Raw genomic sequence first — 12,612 nt, 5'->3', positions numbered from 1 at the left:
TGTTGTTTGTATATCTGGAGTATTCTGAAGTATTCCTGATTCTGATTCTGAAATGTAATGCAGCGTGAGTTGAGCTGTAACAGTCAGGGTGTTCTGGTTGGCAGGCCCATTATGGATCAGCAGGATCATTCATATTTGGTAATGAGCTCCGTGTTAAGACAGGGTCATTTTGGCCACAAGGACACCGACTTGTCTTTCTTGTCTTTCCTCCTTTATGTCTGCAGTGACCGCTCGCTGCCTCACGGGGGCGCTGTAGTCTTCTTCCTCGTTGGTGCGTTTGCCATGTTTGCGGAAGCTTGGTGAAAGCAGCTCGCTGGAGGCTGCTGACTGTTCTCTGTATGTTTGCAGCTGTGCTTTAATAATCCAACATGAATCTACCGAAGGGACCGGATTCTTTGTGCTTCGATAAGGATGTTTTTATGAAGGTAAGACTCGGTTAACGTTACGTTTAGTAACTCCACGATATCTTACACTGCTGAATTAGCTAGCATTAGCTAGTTGACTGTCAATGGCTGTTCCTATTGACTTTTCTCTTGTACCTTTTGAATATATAGACATTTAATCCAGTTAATAAGTGTTTAAACTTAAAACACAGCCGTGGTTAATGTTGTTTATGTACATATTTTAAACCTTACTGTCCGTTCATCATAATCCCTAGCAGCAAACGACGTAAACTAATGAGTCCAGTGTGTTATCTCCATTTTCTGACGCACCTTGTCTGTCCCTGTGTTAGTGATACCGGGTGTCTTTGTATTCCCCAGTGCTGTTAAATAATATCTAAGTGTGTGGTCTGTGTGCAGGATGACTTCGACGTTGACCAGTTTGTGTCTGAGTGTCGGAAGCAGGTCCAGCTGGAGGAGATGAGAGAGGACCTGGAGCTCTACTATAAGCTGCTGAAGACGGCCATGGTGGAGCTCATCAATAAGGACTATGCAGACTTTGTTAACCTCTCCACTAACCTGGCAAGTTGTTGTTATTAAAGTTGCCCATTTGCCACTTTATTGTAAAATGTTTTGATGAATATGGGATACATTATTTTTGCTATATGCTCTGGAGCCCGACCTCAGCAAGCCTTGCTTTTAGTTGATTTATTATCAGAGATTTATTGGTGTTATGTTGGCAAACTGCATCATAGTTAATTTAGTCTTAATTTGAATAAAATATAGTGTTGTTTCATGCTTTTATTTATCAGTATATGAAATAATAATTGTCAGTTTTGATATCTGTGGTACATTTACTGGTACTGTTATCATTGATAACTGGATTTTTTGCTCTGCTGTTAAGTCTCTTCTCCTACAAAATATTTGTTTATGTGACGTATTATGTCAAAAAGTCAAAAACATATTGGTTGATTGTTATTTAATTTGTATTCTCAAGTTTCAGTATTGCCATCAGTTTAAATGGGCTCTTGATATGCGCTTGAAAAATAAAAAGGGAACATCCCACACAGTTTCTAATCTCTGCTCCCTCATCTCAGGTGGGGATGGACAAAGCTCTCAATCAGCTTTCTGTGCCATTGGGACAGCTACGAGAGGAGGTTATGGTATGTGTTCGGATTAAGTATACTTTAAGCTTTAATTAATTCCTGCCTTATTGAGTGCTCATGCGTGTTTCTGGCTGTTCTCTATTGCAGAGTCTGCGGTCTTGTGTGAGTGAGGTGATTCAGGCTATAGACAGCCAGCTGTCCAAACAGGATGACCTGCAGAAAAAAAAGGTTTGGCTCCTCCACAAATTTAGTTTTCATCTGTAAATATATTTTATGATCACCTTTACAGTACTCTGAGACAGTCTAGTATGGCACATCCAGATACAGATGATTAACCTGCTGTAAATGTACAATCATAAACAGATCATAAACGATCTCCATTTATTACCGTCTTCCTTTTACTATCCCATCCATCAGGTGTGTGTATTGAGGCTGATTCAGGTGGTGCGCTCAGTGGAGAAGATTGAGAAGATCCTCCACTCCCAGAACTCTAAGGAATCCAGCTCTCTGGAAATCAGCAGGTGGGAAAAGACCTGGTAGATAATTTGTCATTGAATGCCGACAGGTTATTTACCAAGTAATGGCAGTTTTCAGTATTTGCATTTCATTTAATGTCTGTCTGTCACTGTACAGTCCCTTGTTAGCAGGTCAGATCCTGGAGAGGATTGCTACAGAATTCAACCAGTTGCAGTTCCACGCTGTACAGAGCAAAGGCATGCCCCTGCTGGACAAAGTTAGACCTGTAAGTGTTAACAGGTTGATCAGTCAGACAGCTGATAAACCAATAGCCACTCAGTCAGTCAGTCAGTCAGTTTGTCTGTCTGGCTGCTCTTCTGTCAATCCATCAGTCCGGTTGGAATATTTCAATTTCTTAGCTGTGTATGTGACACAGTTCTGTCCTCTTCCAGCGTATCGCAGGGATCACCTCCATGCTGCAGCAGTCTCTGGAGGGCCTGCTGATAGAGGGCCTGCAAACATCCAACGTGGACATGGTGCGTCACTGCCTGAGGACATATGCCACCATAGATAAAACTCGAGATGCTGAGGCCTTGGTAGGACAGGTGCTGGTCAAACCATACATGGACCAGGTAAACATGCCATACATGTTTTTATATAGTGTAGATCCAAAGGAATGTTTTTTTTTTTTTTTTTTGAAGACATTAATTGATACATTTCTCATCTCCTCGCCTCCTTTTAGGTGATAGTAGAAGAGGTGGTGAAGTCCAGTCCAAATGGTCTCCAGATGATGTACTCTAGACTGTTGGAGTTTGTTCCTCATCACTGTAGACAGCTTCGAGAAGTGACTGGAGGAGCCATATCCAGGTATTTATGCAAATTAATTCAAAGCATCCACTAATCAAGTAGTTCTTTGATATGTTTCAAAGTCCTCTTGCGTCTACTCGAAAAGCAAATTGTCTGCTTTCACCTGTTGCATTTAGCACATTGACCACACACTTTGATATTCATTTATTATGCTTTATTTGTATATTTATGTAAATGCATCATTTACCCAACATATTTTTTCTACATAAAGTCAGCTTCATGACAGTTTTTTGTCTGCTGGCCTTCAAAGATTTATTTCTAAAATAATAACTGTTATTCCTTGTGCTCATGAAATTAATCTTTTGTGCTGATGTTCTCTCTCTCCTTAGTGACAAAGCTGACATAGTTCCAGGTTATGATTTCCTGGTGAACTCTGTGTGGCCAGAGATAATCAAAGGGATAGAGGAGAGGTTGGCCTACCTCTTCAACCCTGGAAACCCTGATATATTCTATGAGGTACAGCCACAGTGACACTCTTGTATGCATTCACTTTAAATTTATTGTATGCTGTCAAATAAGATTACATTGAGTTGTTTTACCAGTGTGTGTGTGTTTTCTCTTGACTCTTCTTTTCTAGCGTTATAGCGCGAGTATGGACTTTGTGCGGAAGTTTGAGCGTCAGTGCAGCTCGCAGGCCAATGTGAAGAGACTGAGAGTACACCCGTCGTATATCAGCTTCCACAACAAATGGAACCTACCTGTCTACTTTCAACTACGGTGCATATTACCTCAATACGATCTATACTATACATACGACAGCCTGTAGATTAAACGATGTACATTACAGTTTGTTTCACACCCACTTCATTTCATGATTGGCCAGCTATGTGGAGGTGAGAAAAGAGCCAGGGTTTGCACTTTTTTTTTTTCACTATTTCACTTTTCACATGAACAACTAAATGCAACACTATGTATGCCTCCCAGGAGATGACTCCTTTGTCACCTCCACACAGCTGGCCAGTCATGGCATGAAGCGAGTAGAGTTACAGGAAAGGTCAGACACAGCTCCCTCTAATCTAATGCCAGAAAGTTGTGGGGGAAGGGGTTTCCTCAAGTTATACAACCATCCAACAAGCACTTCTGATGAGGCATATTGGCAAGACTTTCTGGAGTTTTGTTGTCATGGTGAGGTTGCCAGGCAACCAGAGAGACTCTGAGAAGTCACTGTGCCTGGCCAAGAAATTGTCCCTCACACAACCCCCGTCAAGCCAAAACTTCATAGTTTTACTTTTAGTTTACTGTGTGGGTTAAACAAATGACGTAACATGTTAATAATAACTAGTCAGTAATTAGCGAGCTCTAGACGGGCTGGTAGGTTTTGTTACCTTTGGACAGAGTCAGGTTATACGTTTCCCCATTTCCAGTTTTTGTGCTAAAGCCATCTACCGACTGTAGCTTGTATTTGTATTTATATTTGAGAGTGGTATCGACCTTCTCATCTAGCTCTGAGCAAGAAAGCACAAGCGTATTCCCAAAATGTCAAGCTGTTTCTTCAAGCTAAATGGTCATTAGTGAAGCTGGAATTTTTGCGCAGCATGTACATTGAAGATTGGCCTTGCTTTAATCACTCAAGAGACAGGCTTTCATCAAAATTGCAGCCTGTCAGCATTTTTAAGGGGAAAAAAGACAAGTTGGCAGATGTTCACAAAGTTGAACAAAGCTTGTTTTTACTGGAATCTGGAAAATTGCTTATGGGTGTGAGTTTCATGCAAAATGATGACAAGAAGCAAAATGTAAACTGAGGATGTGTGTCAGCGTATTACTAAACATATCCCATAAACATGACACTGGACCTTGACTGAATGGCCATTGATTTGTGTGAAAAAGTAGAGAAGTTGTGTACTGTTTGTCAAACTCCTCCCACCCCCACAAACACGTACACACTGTACAGGTTAGGGCTTGTGTTCTCATTTCACAATACTGGTCAGTTCAGCTTTGTCTGGAAAGTCCATAATTTCCAGCGCATACAGTGTTGTTTCAGAGTATCAGAGCTTATGCAAGAAATAAGCTGATAACACATTGATTGTTTTGTCCTTCCCCTTTCTGTGTGTCTCTCCTTGTTTTTAGGTACAAGGAAATAGCAGGAAGTCTGGAGAACTCCATAAGTGATGGACTAGAGGCAGCTCCAGGTAGGAATATATTCTCCATCAAGAATGCCAGTGTGCCCCTAAAACTTTGCCTGCAGTAACTGTATATATGTATATCCGTGTCTGTTCATGTCCAGCTGGCAGTGCATACCATCTGCAGGTATCTGAGGTGTTGTGGTCCTGCCTAGTGAGATGTTGGTCAGACAAAATCTACTTATCACCTCTTGCCCATCGCTTCTGGAAGCTTACGCTGCAGCTCTACGCACGATACGCCAAGTTTCTTGATGAGGTAAACTTAAATAAACCAGAGGAGGACCATAATGATTTAAAGATTATTTTTTAAGAGTAGTAATTCCAACAAAGCATTATGCAAACAAATAGCCACGTCCTGTTGCCTGCTCTTGTTCCTCATCTCGGTCGGTGTTTGCACAGGTGTTGACTAAGACGCCACCCTCTGAGGTGACCAAAGAGCCAACCAGGCCTCTGCCAAGCTCAGCCTCGTCCACCTCCAGCCGAACATCAATGGATGAGGGCGGCAGTGAGAGTGGGAGTCCTGCCTCCCTGTCTACCAAACAGCTGGTGTACATTGCAGCTGACATCCAAAAGCTGCAGGAACAGGTGCATACACACAAACTAAATACATGTATTTACATATGTTACATTTCAGACTTACGGGGTTAATCTTAGTCTTAATTTTACACCAGTGACAAATTGTCAGTTTTTGAGAATTCTATAACAGTTTCCACTGATGGCCTGCTCTTCTCTTAGATACCAGAGTTGGCAGAAATGGTCCGACAGCGGTTAGAAGCCATCGGATTCAAAAACTTTGCTACTGTGGAAGGTAAGCTACCCAGTGCATATGGAAGTAATTGTAGTTTTTCACTTCCTTTGCAGTGTTTACTTGATCTTACTCTGCAATGTTTTGTCAGGAAATGAGGAACAAATGCGCAAGAGGATTTTATGACGCTCGTATGTACTTGTATTTAAAACTGCTGCAAAGCACTGGATGTTTTTTGAGGATACTCTTGTAATCGGCAGGGACTACTGCACTATTTCTGTTGTGGCCTTTTTTTTTATTGAAAACATGCCAAGGGACACATAACTCTAGTGTTCACTGACATTCACAGCAGGCTTTTGAACATGATCTCTTCAAAGACAGTATCTCAAAAGTCACAAAATAAAATCATTCATTGCTTGTGCCCTCAATACAAGGATAACTCAGAACTTGTGTGTACTTTTGCATTTACTAGTGTTCTCTTTTCTGTCAGATGCACTATTGGACTCTAAGGCTTGCCTTTCAAGTAGTATTCCCACTCTGAATACCAGGATGACCCAGCATCTGACTGAACGCTGTTGCCGCTTCCTGAAGAGTGCCTCTGAGGTTCCACGACTCTACCGCAGGACTAATAAGGTCAGTCAAGCTGCAAACATGTGCGTGTTTCTCCAATATTTCATCATATAACATACTGTATCTCAGAGCAAACATGGGAAGCGCTGTTTGTCAAAGTTAGACTAAACCTCGAAGGCTCAGTTACTTGGTATTGTGTTGTGGCATATACATTTTTTTTCCTGATAGAAATGCTATATTTAAAGGTCAGCCCACCCCCAGAGCTTCTTAAAGGACACCGATTGGTCTGATACTACTGTACCAAACACAAATACATAGACCTCGCTGTGCATTCAACATTTTACTTCCTCCTTGAACAGGATCTGCCAGTGCGTGCATCAGCCTACATGGACAACGCCTTACGCCCGTTACATCAGTTGCTGACTGACTCAACGGGGTTGGTCACCCCCTCTACGGCACTAGAGTGGCTGCGAGTTGCACTGTCTGATTGCACACAGAGGTAAGCTAACACACACACACACACACACACACACACACACACTTCCAAATATAGTACCAGTGTTGAAGAATGAATGAGCTATTCCATTTAATATAATTGATAACATCTTTTCTGAAAATTGTATTTCGTTTTCTAAAGTTTTCCACTTTGATTTTCTATCTTTCTTGTGTTCAGGTACTATGAGACCATCTCAGAAGTTCTGAGCTCAGTGAGAAAGATGGAGGAAAGTCTGAAGCGACTGAAGCAAGCCAGAAAAGGTGCAAGCACGACTACCACAGCCGGAACAAACGGTGGACCCACAGACGACAGCAAGATCCGACTTCAGTTGGCACTGGATGTGGAATACCTGGGGGAACAGGTTAGTGCAGTTCTTTTTACAAACTCCACTGTGATCTGAAATATGTTTAATCATTCTCTCTTACCCTGCTCTGTACTGTTGTGTGTCTCAGATCCAGAAGATGGGTCTGCAGCCAAGTGACATCTCCATGTTCTCTACTCTGATGGACCTTGTGAAAGAGGCCAGAGAGCTTGCTGAACAGAACCAGTAAAATGCTGACTCCATAGTAGAAAGAAACCCATTAATGTACTGCACTCTTTCCTTGCATTTCCTGAAGACTTCTGAAGGAAAAGAAAACATTTGTCCCAGTCCAGGCCAAAGTCATGGTCTGGTAACAGTTCATGACGATCAGACCAGGAAGAATGTAGGACAAAAACTGACACTACTGAAATCCCTTTTCAACCTTTTGTACAAAAACATCTTTGTTTAATGCATTGTTAAGAGCCACGTTGCACGAACATTTCAACAGCAGGAACCTGCTAGAGTTACTGTACATCAAGATGTTAATTGTCATTGGAATTGGGAGAGAAACTACCGTCTGTGGGTGAGACCGAATCATCATTGGTTCTACAATGTGATCAAAAGGGACTGAATGGTACTTTATTCATGAAATGTTTTTCACAGAATGACTAATGCCGGGTGATATAGAAAGATCTTGTACTGATCATAATTCGGGCCAGAATGTGGGGTAAAACAAGTCTCAAATCAAAGTGGTGAAGAGAGAATGTCAATCACACAATATTTGTCTAATTTCTGCTACTTGGTGAAGGATTAATATCAAATAAGATATATATATATATATATAATAAGAAGTCTGTTAGTGTGTACATGTACATTTTTGTTAAGAACGAAGTGGCATAATATATGTTTAACATAATGTAACATAACTTGGGAATAAAATAACTTTGTATACAGTATTGAATTTGTGTATTTAAATATAAATATAATTAGCATTGCAGTATTTAGATCCTTTACTACAGTAAAAGTATAATGCCACCACTGTAAAACGTACTGCTCCTTTTACAAGTAAAAGTACTGTATTGAAAATGTTACTTAAAGTATGTATGTATAATCAGAAAAATGTACCTCAAGTATTAAAAGTACCCAGGGCAGAAAAATGTCCCCTATGACTGTTATACTACCATTTATAATAACATTAGATTATTTTTACTCATGCATTAATATAAAAGCAGGATTTATAATATCTAAATCAAAGAAAACAACTAAAATTTGGTAATGAATATTTTGCCTCGAGCAATTCATAAATTTATTCACATATTTTCTAATATTTATGAGTAAGGTGTAATATAAAGTATATACTACTACCACAGTGACCACATTTTCACCAAGGCGTCACAGATTCGGAGATGGCTACATAAAAACGAAATACAATAAACAGTGCTTTAAATGTCTATTCAACACTCGGTATGAACGGTTATTAGACATGGAGTTTTTTTAATTTGAGTAATCTTTAAGTAAGTAATCTGTTTAGTTGAAAAGTTATTTCTGTAGTATTTAATGTTACTGCTACTATTATATATTAATTTCAGTTTTTGTGAACAAGAATAAGGGGCAACATTTTGGAAAAATTATTACGTGATGTAAAGGTTATGTGTTTAACAACAGTTTATGACATGGTTCCAAAAATAAATTGTCTAAATCAATTTCCACACTGTCAGCAATAAATGTAGCATAATTCCTAACCAGAAAGTTTATAAGATGTGTCCTTAATTGATCCCTAGCGGGAGAAATTCAAGAATTTGAATAATAATCTCTAGCATTTATCTGCAGTCCAATTTTGTTAGCATTTCTCTCCGGACCTGTTCATATTGATACAAGACTCATCTGAAGCATTAAAATGGTAATAACTTTGTCTGAAATCCTAATGAAAAACAATGACATTTTAATTATACTGGGAAAAAATGGTTTATTACAGCAATCACAAATTGTAACAAAACAAAAATAAACTCTTAGTTACAATATACAACGTCATTAGTCATTCATCATAGAGAATTGTGGTTACTGTACCTACTCTACTGAAAAATACTGTACAGAACTCTGCTATAATAAATTTTACAGAAAAAAACAATTAGAAGTTTTAACAGGCAGCTCGAAAACAACTCAGCTTAAAGTAACAGGTTTCATAAGTACTGTTTTCATAAATCCGCAAGGTGGTGAAAGATAACACTGTTGAATATTGATATATCCTTCTTGAGTGAGGTTGTGCTTCATTTCTTATGTACTGCATATGGCCATTATTTCAGCTAAAAAACAAGGTTATGATCTAAATGAGATGTCTGTTGCGTGACTGATTTCAGCACCTGCGGAAACTAAAGCTGTAGGCTATGAGGTACATTGGAAATAAATGGGCCTGGGATGTTGGACATTTTTCACGTCAGAGGTTTTTGGTGGTTTTAAGCACTATGTAACTTTAAAGTGTCTGTGATCTTTCCCAGCAGGAGGATAGTGTTAGAATATCCCTCTATGACAGAGAATAAGAACGGTCGGTTGATGGACAGTTTCAGAGGGATGCCAGCTTCCTGGGTGTTGTCCTGCGGCTCTGCTTCTTCTTCTTCTGACATGTCAAACCTCACCTTGTTGACCACCTGAGAGGAGACATCTGTTAATGATACACACATAAACAGGTTTTTTTTTAGAATATGACAAGATGACCACTCATCCACTTCACCTTATCTATAGTGAAGGGTTGGGTGTCGCTGAGTTGGCTGAACTCAGCCTGGGAGCCCAACAGTTGGCTCTCAACTACTGGATTCATGTTGGTCAGCAGGGTGTGCAGATCTATCTCAGAAGACATGGAGAACTTTGGGAGGGACAGCTCTAACAGACTGGAAGGATGGACAGAAGGGGAGACAGATATTGAATTTTAAGATAGAAAGTATTTGAACTGAAATGGGACTATACCTGACTCTTTCTCCCCTCAAAATCTATAGCCCGATTTGCTCTACACTGACATGATGACACATTATTGATTGACTGATAGTACTAGCTAAGTTATGTCTAATTTATGATAATCCAACCTTGCATAGTAACAATTACAAAACTATCATGCAATAAATTGTAATTGCGCAAAATAGGCCTGAAACCTTAGAATGACCTATGCAACACAAAAGGTGATATTCGAACAGAAATACACATTATTGGCCACTGAAAATGTTGAGCAATAAAGTCACATGTTAAATATGCCTCAGATTTCTAGTCCGTCAACTTGTAGTATTGTAAAGGACATCAAGCATCATAGGTGATATTAGGTCTGGATTTAGGGTTTAAAAAAGCAATTCTCACACTTCCTGGAGGTTCTGCAGCCAGTCAGATATGACATCAGGGTTCAGCTTAGACTCTATGTCTTGGATGTTGACCCCTTCGTGAGGCAAGACTAGCAACATGTAGGACCGTTTGCTCAAAGACAGCTTCACAACTATGCACCGCCGTACCTTCATGGTAACAAAAGTGGAGTCCAGTTATTAAGATTCGAGCAAGCTCACTCATCCAAGTACATTTAATAATGATGCAAATATGTGGTGAACAGAATACACAAATGGGCCAACAAAAAAACCCCAAAGATTTACCTTATCATCCAGGTAGTGGTACTGACCCGTGAGGGTCATCCATGGAACCATCGCTGTGGTTCTTTCATCCACATGAAACTCCTGCAGGGTCCTCTCTGCTTGGAAGGCTGTCCTCCACTTGCCTGAACAGGCACAAGCAAATAACATAATCAGGTACTGTGGTAGTTGACAGCATACTATTCACATTGTTATCTGCAGAATTTCAGTTTCTAAGGGTGATTGACTGGCACAAGTATACTGTATGGTAAATGTACTGAAACTTTATTGCAAATCTGACTGTGATCATATGTTCATCATGAATAGACCCATATTTTATCTGTCCCACAAACATTCAAAAATAAAAATGCTTTCATTTTAAAATACTCAAGCCTGGTACACACACCAGGCTTGAGTATCATCTCATCATATCATCTTGGTATTGTGATGAGGAGTGAAGTCCTAAAATGTGGTATCTGTTTGCATTGCACTCTAAAATACAAAGTGAGTTTTGACTTTAAATTATAAATCTCAAGCTGCGTATTTTGTAAAATTAACTAAACAGAGATCTAAACAAATGAGCAGAAGAGACAGACCTTGGAAGTTGAAGAAACTAAGAAACAGAATGTTGCTGCTGGAATTCAGATCTCTGAAGATGCTCTTCACCTTCCCTTCTGAGGTCTTGTCCACAAAGCTGTTTACCAGCTGCTCGGCTTCCTGAGGATTGGAGAAGTCCACGCCACGGATGAACGACGTGTCTGAGAACTCCTGTGTGCCTTGAATAAAGTCCTGGGCTAGTCGAGCATCATGGCGAGTGAAGGTCCACACCTGGGTAGTGATTTCATCTTTCGGTCCATCATCCACCAGAGAGTTAATGCTGTGCAGGGTCTTGAGAACCTTGTGTCCGTCCACGAAATAGACACAGTCCTCTCCGTCATTGGCACTGCTCAGGCCCAGTAGAGACTGGAAATAAAGGGGTGAATTGGGTTAAATTTGAACGAACAAGACCTGCCAATCAGATGGATGGTTAGGCCCATATCAATCATTTCTTTGGACTTTCCCCAAAGTGAGAACAAATCAAAAGCAAAGACCTGGAACGAGCACGCTGTCTTCTTGGAGGCTCCCAGGTAGAAGGTGACGAGGGATCCAAAGGTGTTGTATGGAGAGAAGAGGATGTTGCCCCTGTGTTGCTTGCTGCTGAGATCCTGGTACATCCTCAGGCCCAGAGAGTTCAACAGCCCTGCCAGAATCGCTGTCCTCTCTGTGATGTTCTGCCTCTGTGCATCCAGTTCCGACGGGTCCCTGCTGTCTGGTGTCAAGACTTTAATATCAAGAGGGGCCACAGGAAGTGCATTCAGAGACTTGGACGTCTGGCCCTGCAGGGTCTCATAGGTAACATTCTCGGCGACAAGGAGGTGGAAGGGATGAACATAGACGCGGTTAGCTTGGCTTCCTGAGAGGTAGCAGCAGAGTAGGAGAGCTAGAAGAGGTGACTGTGGAATCTGCATTTTACCTTTTGCTGGTAGTAACCTTAAAACGATTTCTTCTGTGGAAGGAGACAGATATTTCTAGTTTACTATGAATTACATTCAGTATACCAACCTATTAACTGCCTCTTGAGTCTTAGTGAGCACTCAGTATTGGGTGGCCTGTGAATGGTACATCACTATTAGTGTGGCTTTCGTCAGAAATCTGGTTTTCCGTCTCTGACAGGATTGGCTGGCAGGAACATTGGACATAGAGCAGCATGTCAGTGATGGATTGATTGCTCTTTGTGTGTCCTCTCTCCTGCTGGTCAGTGAATGAGAGCAGGCATTACCCTCTGCAGCAGAGGTCGCATAGATAATGAAGACTCATCTATGTGCGTCTGTGTGTGAATTTGTCTGTCTTTACCGACTAAAATAAGATGGATGTTTCATTTGGATATTGTTAAAGCAGCCTTCAGACTGAGCGCAAGCAGTCATCAAAC

At 40.6% G+C, this 12,612-nt stretch overlaps 2 protein-coding genes across 2 annotated transcripts; one reads left to right on the top strand and one right to left on the bottom strand.

The window, feature by feature from the left end:
- Positions 1 to 263: 263 nt before the first annotated feature.
- On the top strand, positions 264 to 9,386 carry cog2 (component of oligomeric golgi complex 2). The gene is made up of 18 exons (XM_035663939.1): positions 264 to 425; positions 801 to 962; positions 1,478 to 1,543; positions 1,634 to 1,714; positions 1,904 to 2,007; positions 2,120 to 2,228; positions 2,395 to 2,574; positions 2,685 to 2,809; positions 3,139 to 3,265; positions 3,387 to 3,526; positions 4,877 to 4,938; positions 5,034 to 5,185; positions 5,329 to 5,514; positions 5,665 to 5,737; positions 6,165 to 6,307; positions 6,604 to 6,743; positions 6,918 to 7,101; positions 7,193 to 9,386. The coding sequence occupies exons 1-18, from the start codon at positions 369 to 371 to the stop codon at positions 7,289 to 7,291; spliced, it is 2,190 nt and encodes a 729-aa protein (XP_035519832.1). The 5' UTR covers positions 264 to 368; the 3' UTR covers positions 7,292 to 9,386.
- A 5-nt stretch (positions 9,387 to 9,391) lies between these two features.
- On the bottom strand, positions 9,392 to 12,583 carry agt (angiotensinogen). The gene is made up of 6 exons (XM_035663940.1): positions 11,735 to 12,583; positions 11,240 to 11,606; positions 10,668 to 10,789; positions 10,384 to 10,532; positions 9,770 to 9,926; positions 9,392 to 9,686 (listed from the first exon to the last, which is right to left on the bottom strand). The coding sequence occupies exons 1-6, from the start codon at positions 12,149 to 12,151 to the stop codon at positions 9,495 to 9,497; spliced, it is 1,404 nt and encodes a 467-aa protein (XP_035519833.1). The 5' UTR covers positions 12,152 to 12,583; the 3' UTR covers positions 9,392 to 9,494.
- Between the last annotated feature and the right edge of the window lie 29 nt (positions 12,584 to 12,612).

This window comes from Morone saxatilis, unplaced genomic scaffold (genome assembly GCF_004916995.1).
Source record: "Morone saxatilis isolate NCDOM2014 unplaced genomic scaffold, NCSU_SB_2.0 Contig19, whole genome shotgun sequence".
Classification (NCBI taxonomy): domain Eukaryota; kingdom Metazoa; phylum Chordata; class Actinopteri; family Moronidae; genus Morone; species Morone saxatilis.
Note: the sequence above shows the minus strand (reverse complement) of the source record. Positions and strands in the feature narration are given on the sequence as shown.

Excerpts from the sequence above, each read along its gene's own strand:
- cog2 (XM_035663939.1), top strand. The coding sequence starts at position 369 with ATGAATCTACCGAAGGGACCGGATTCTTTGTGCTTCGATAAGGATGTT. Across the intron at positions 2,575-2,684 it reads TCAAACCATACATGGACCAG|GTGATAGTAGAAGAGGTGGT; the intron begins GTAAACATGCCA and ends GCCTCCTTTTAG. Across the intron at positions 7,102-7,192 it reads TGGAATACCTGGGGGAACAG|ATCCAGAAGATGGGTCTGCA; the intron begins GTTAGTGCAGTT and ends TGTGTGTCTCAG.
- agt (XM_035663940.1), bottom strand. The coding sequence starts at position 12,151 with ATGCAGATTCCACAGTCACCTCTTCTAGCTCTCCTACTCTGCTGCTAC. Across the intron at positions 10,533-10,667 it reads ACCACTACCTGGATGATAAG|GTACGGCGGTGCATAGTTGT; the intron begins GTAAATCTTTGG and ends GTTACCATGAAG. Across the intron at positions 9,927-10,383 it reads CTGCAGAACCTCCAGGAAGT|TCTGTTAGAGCTGTCCCTCC; the intron begins GTGAGAATTGCT and ends CCATCCTTCCAG.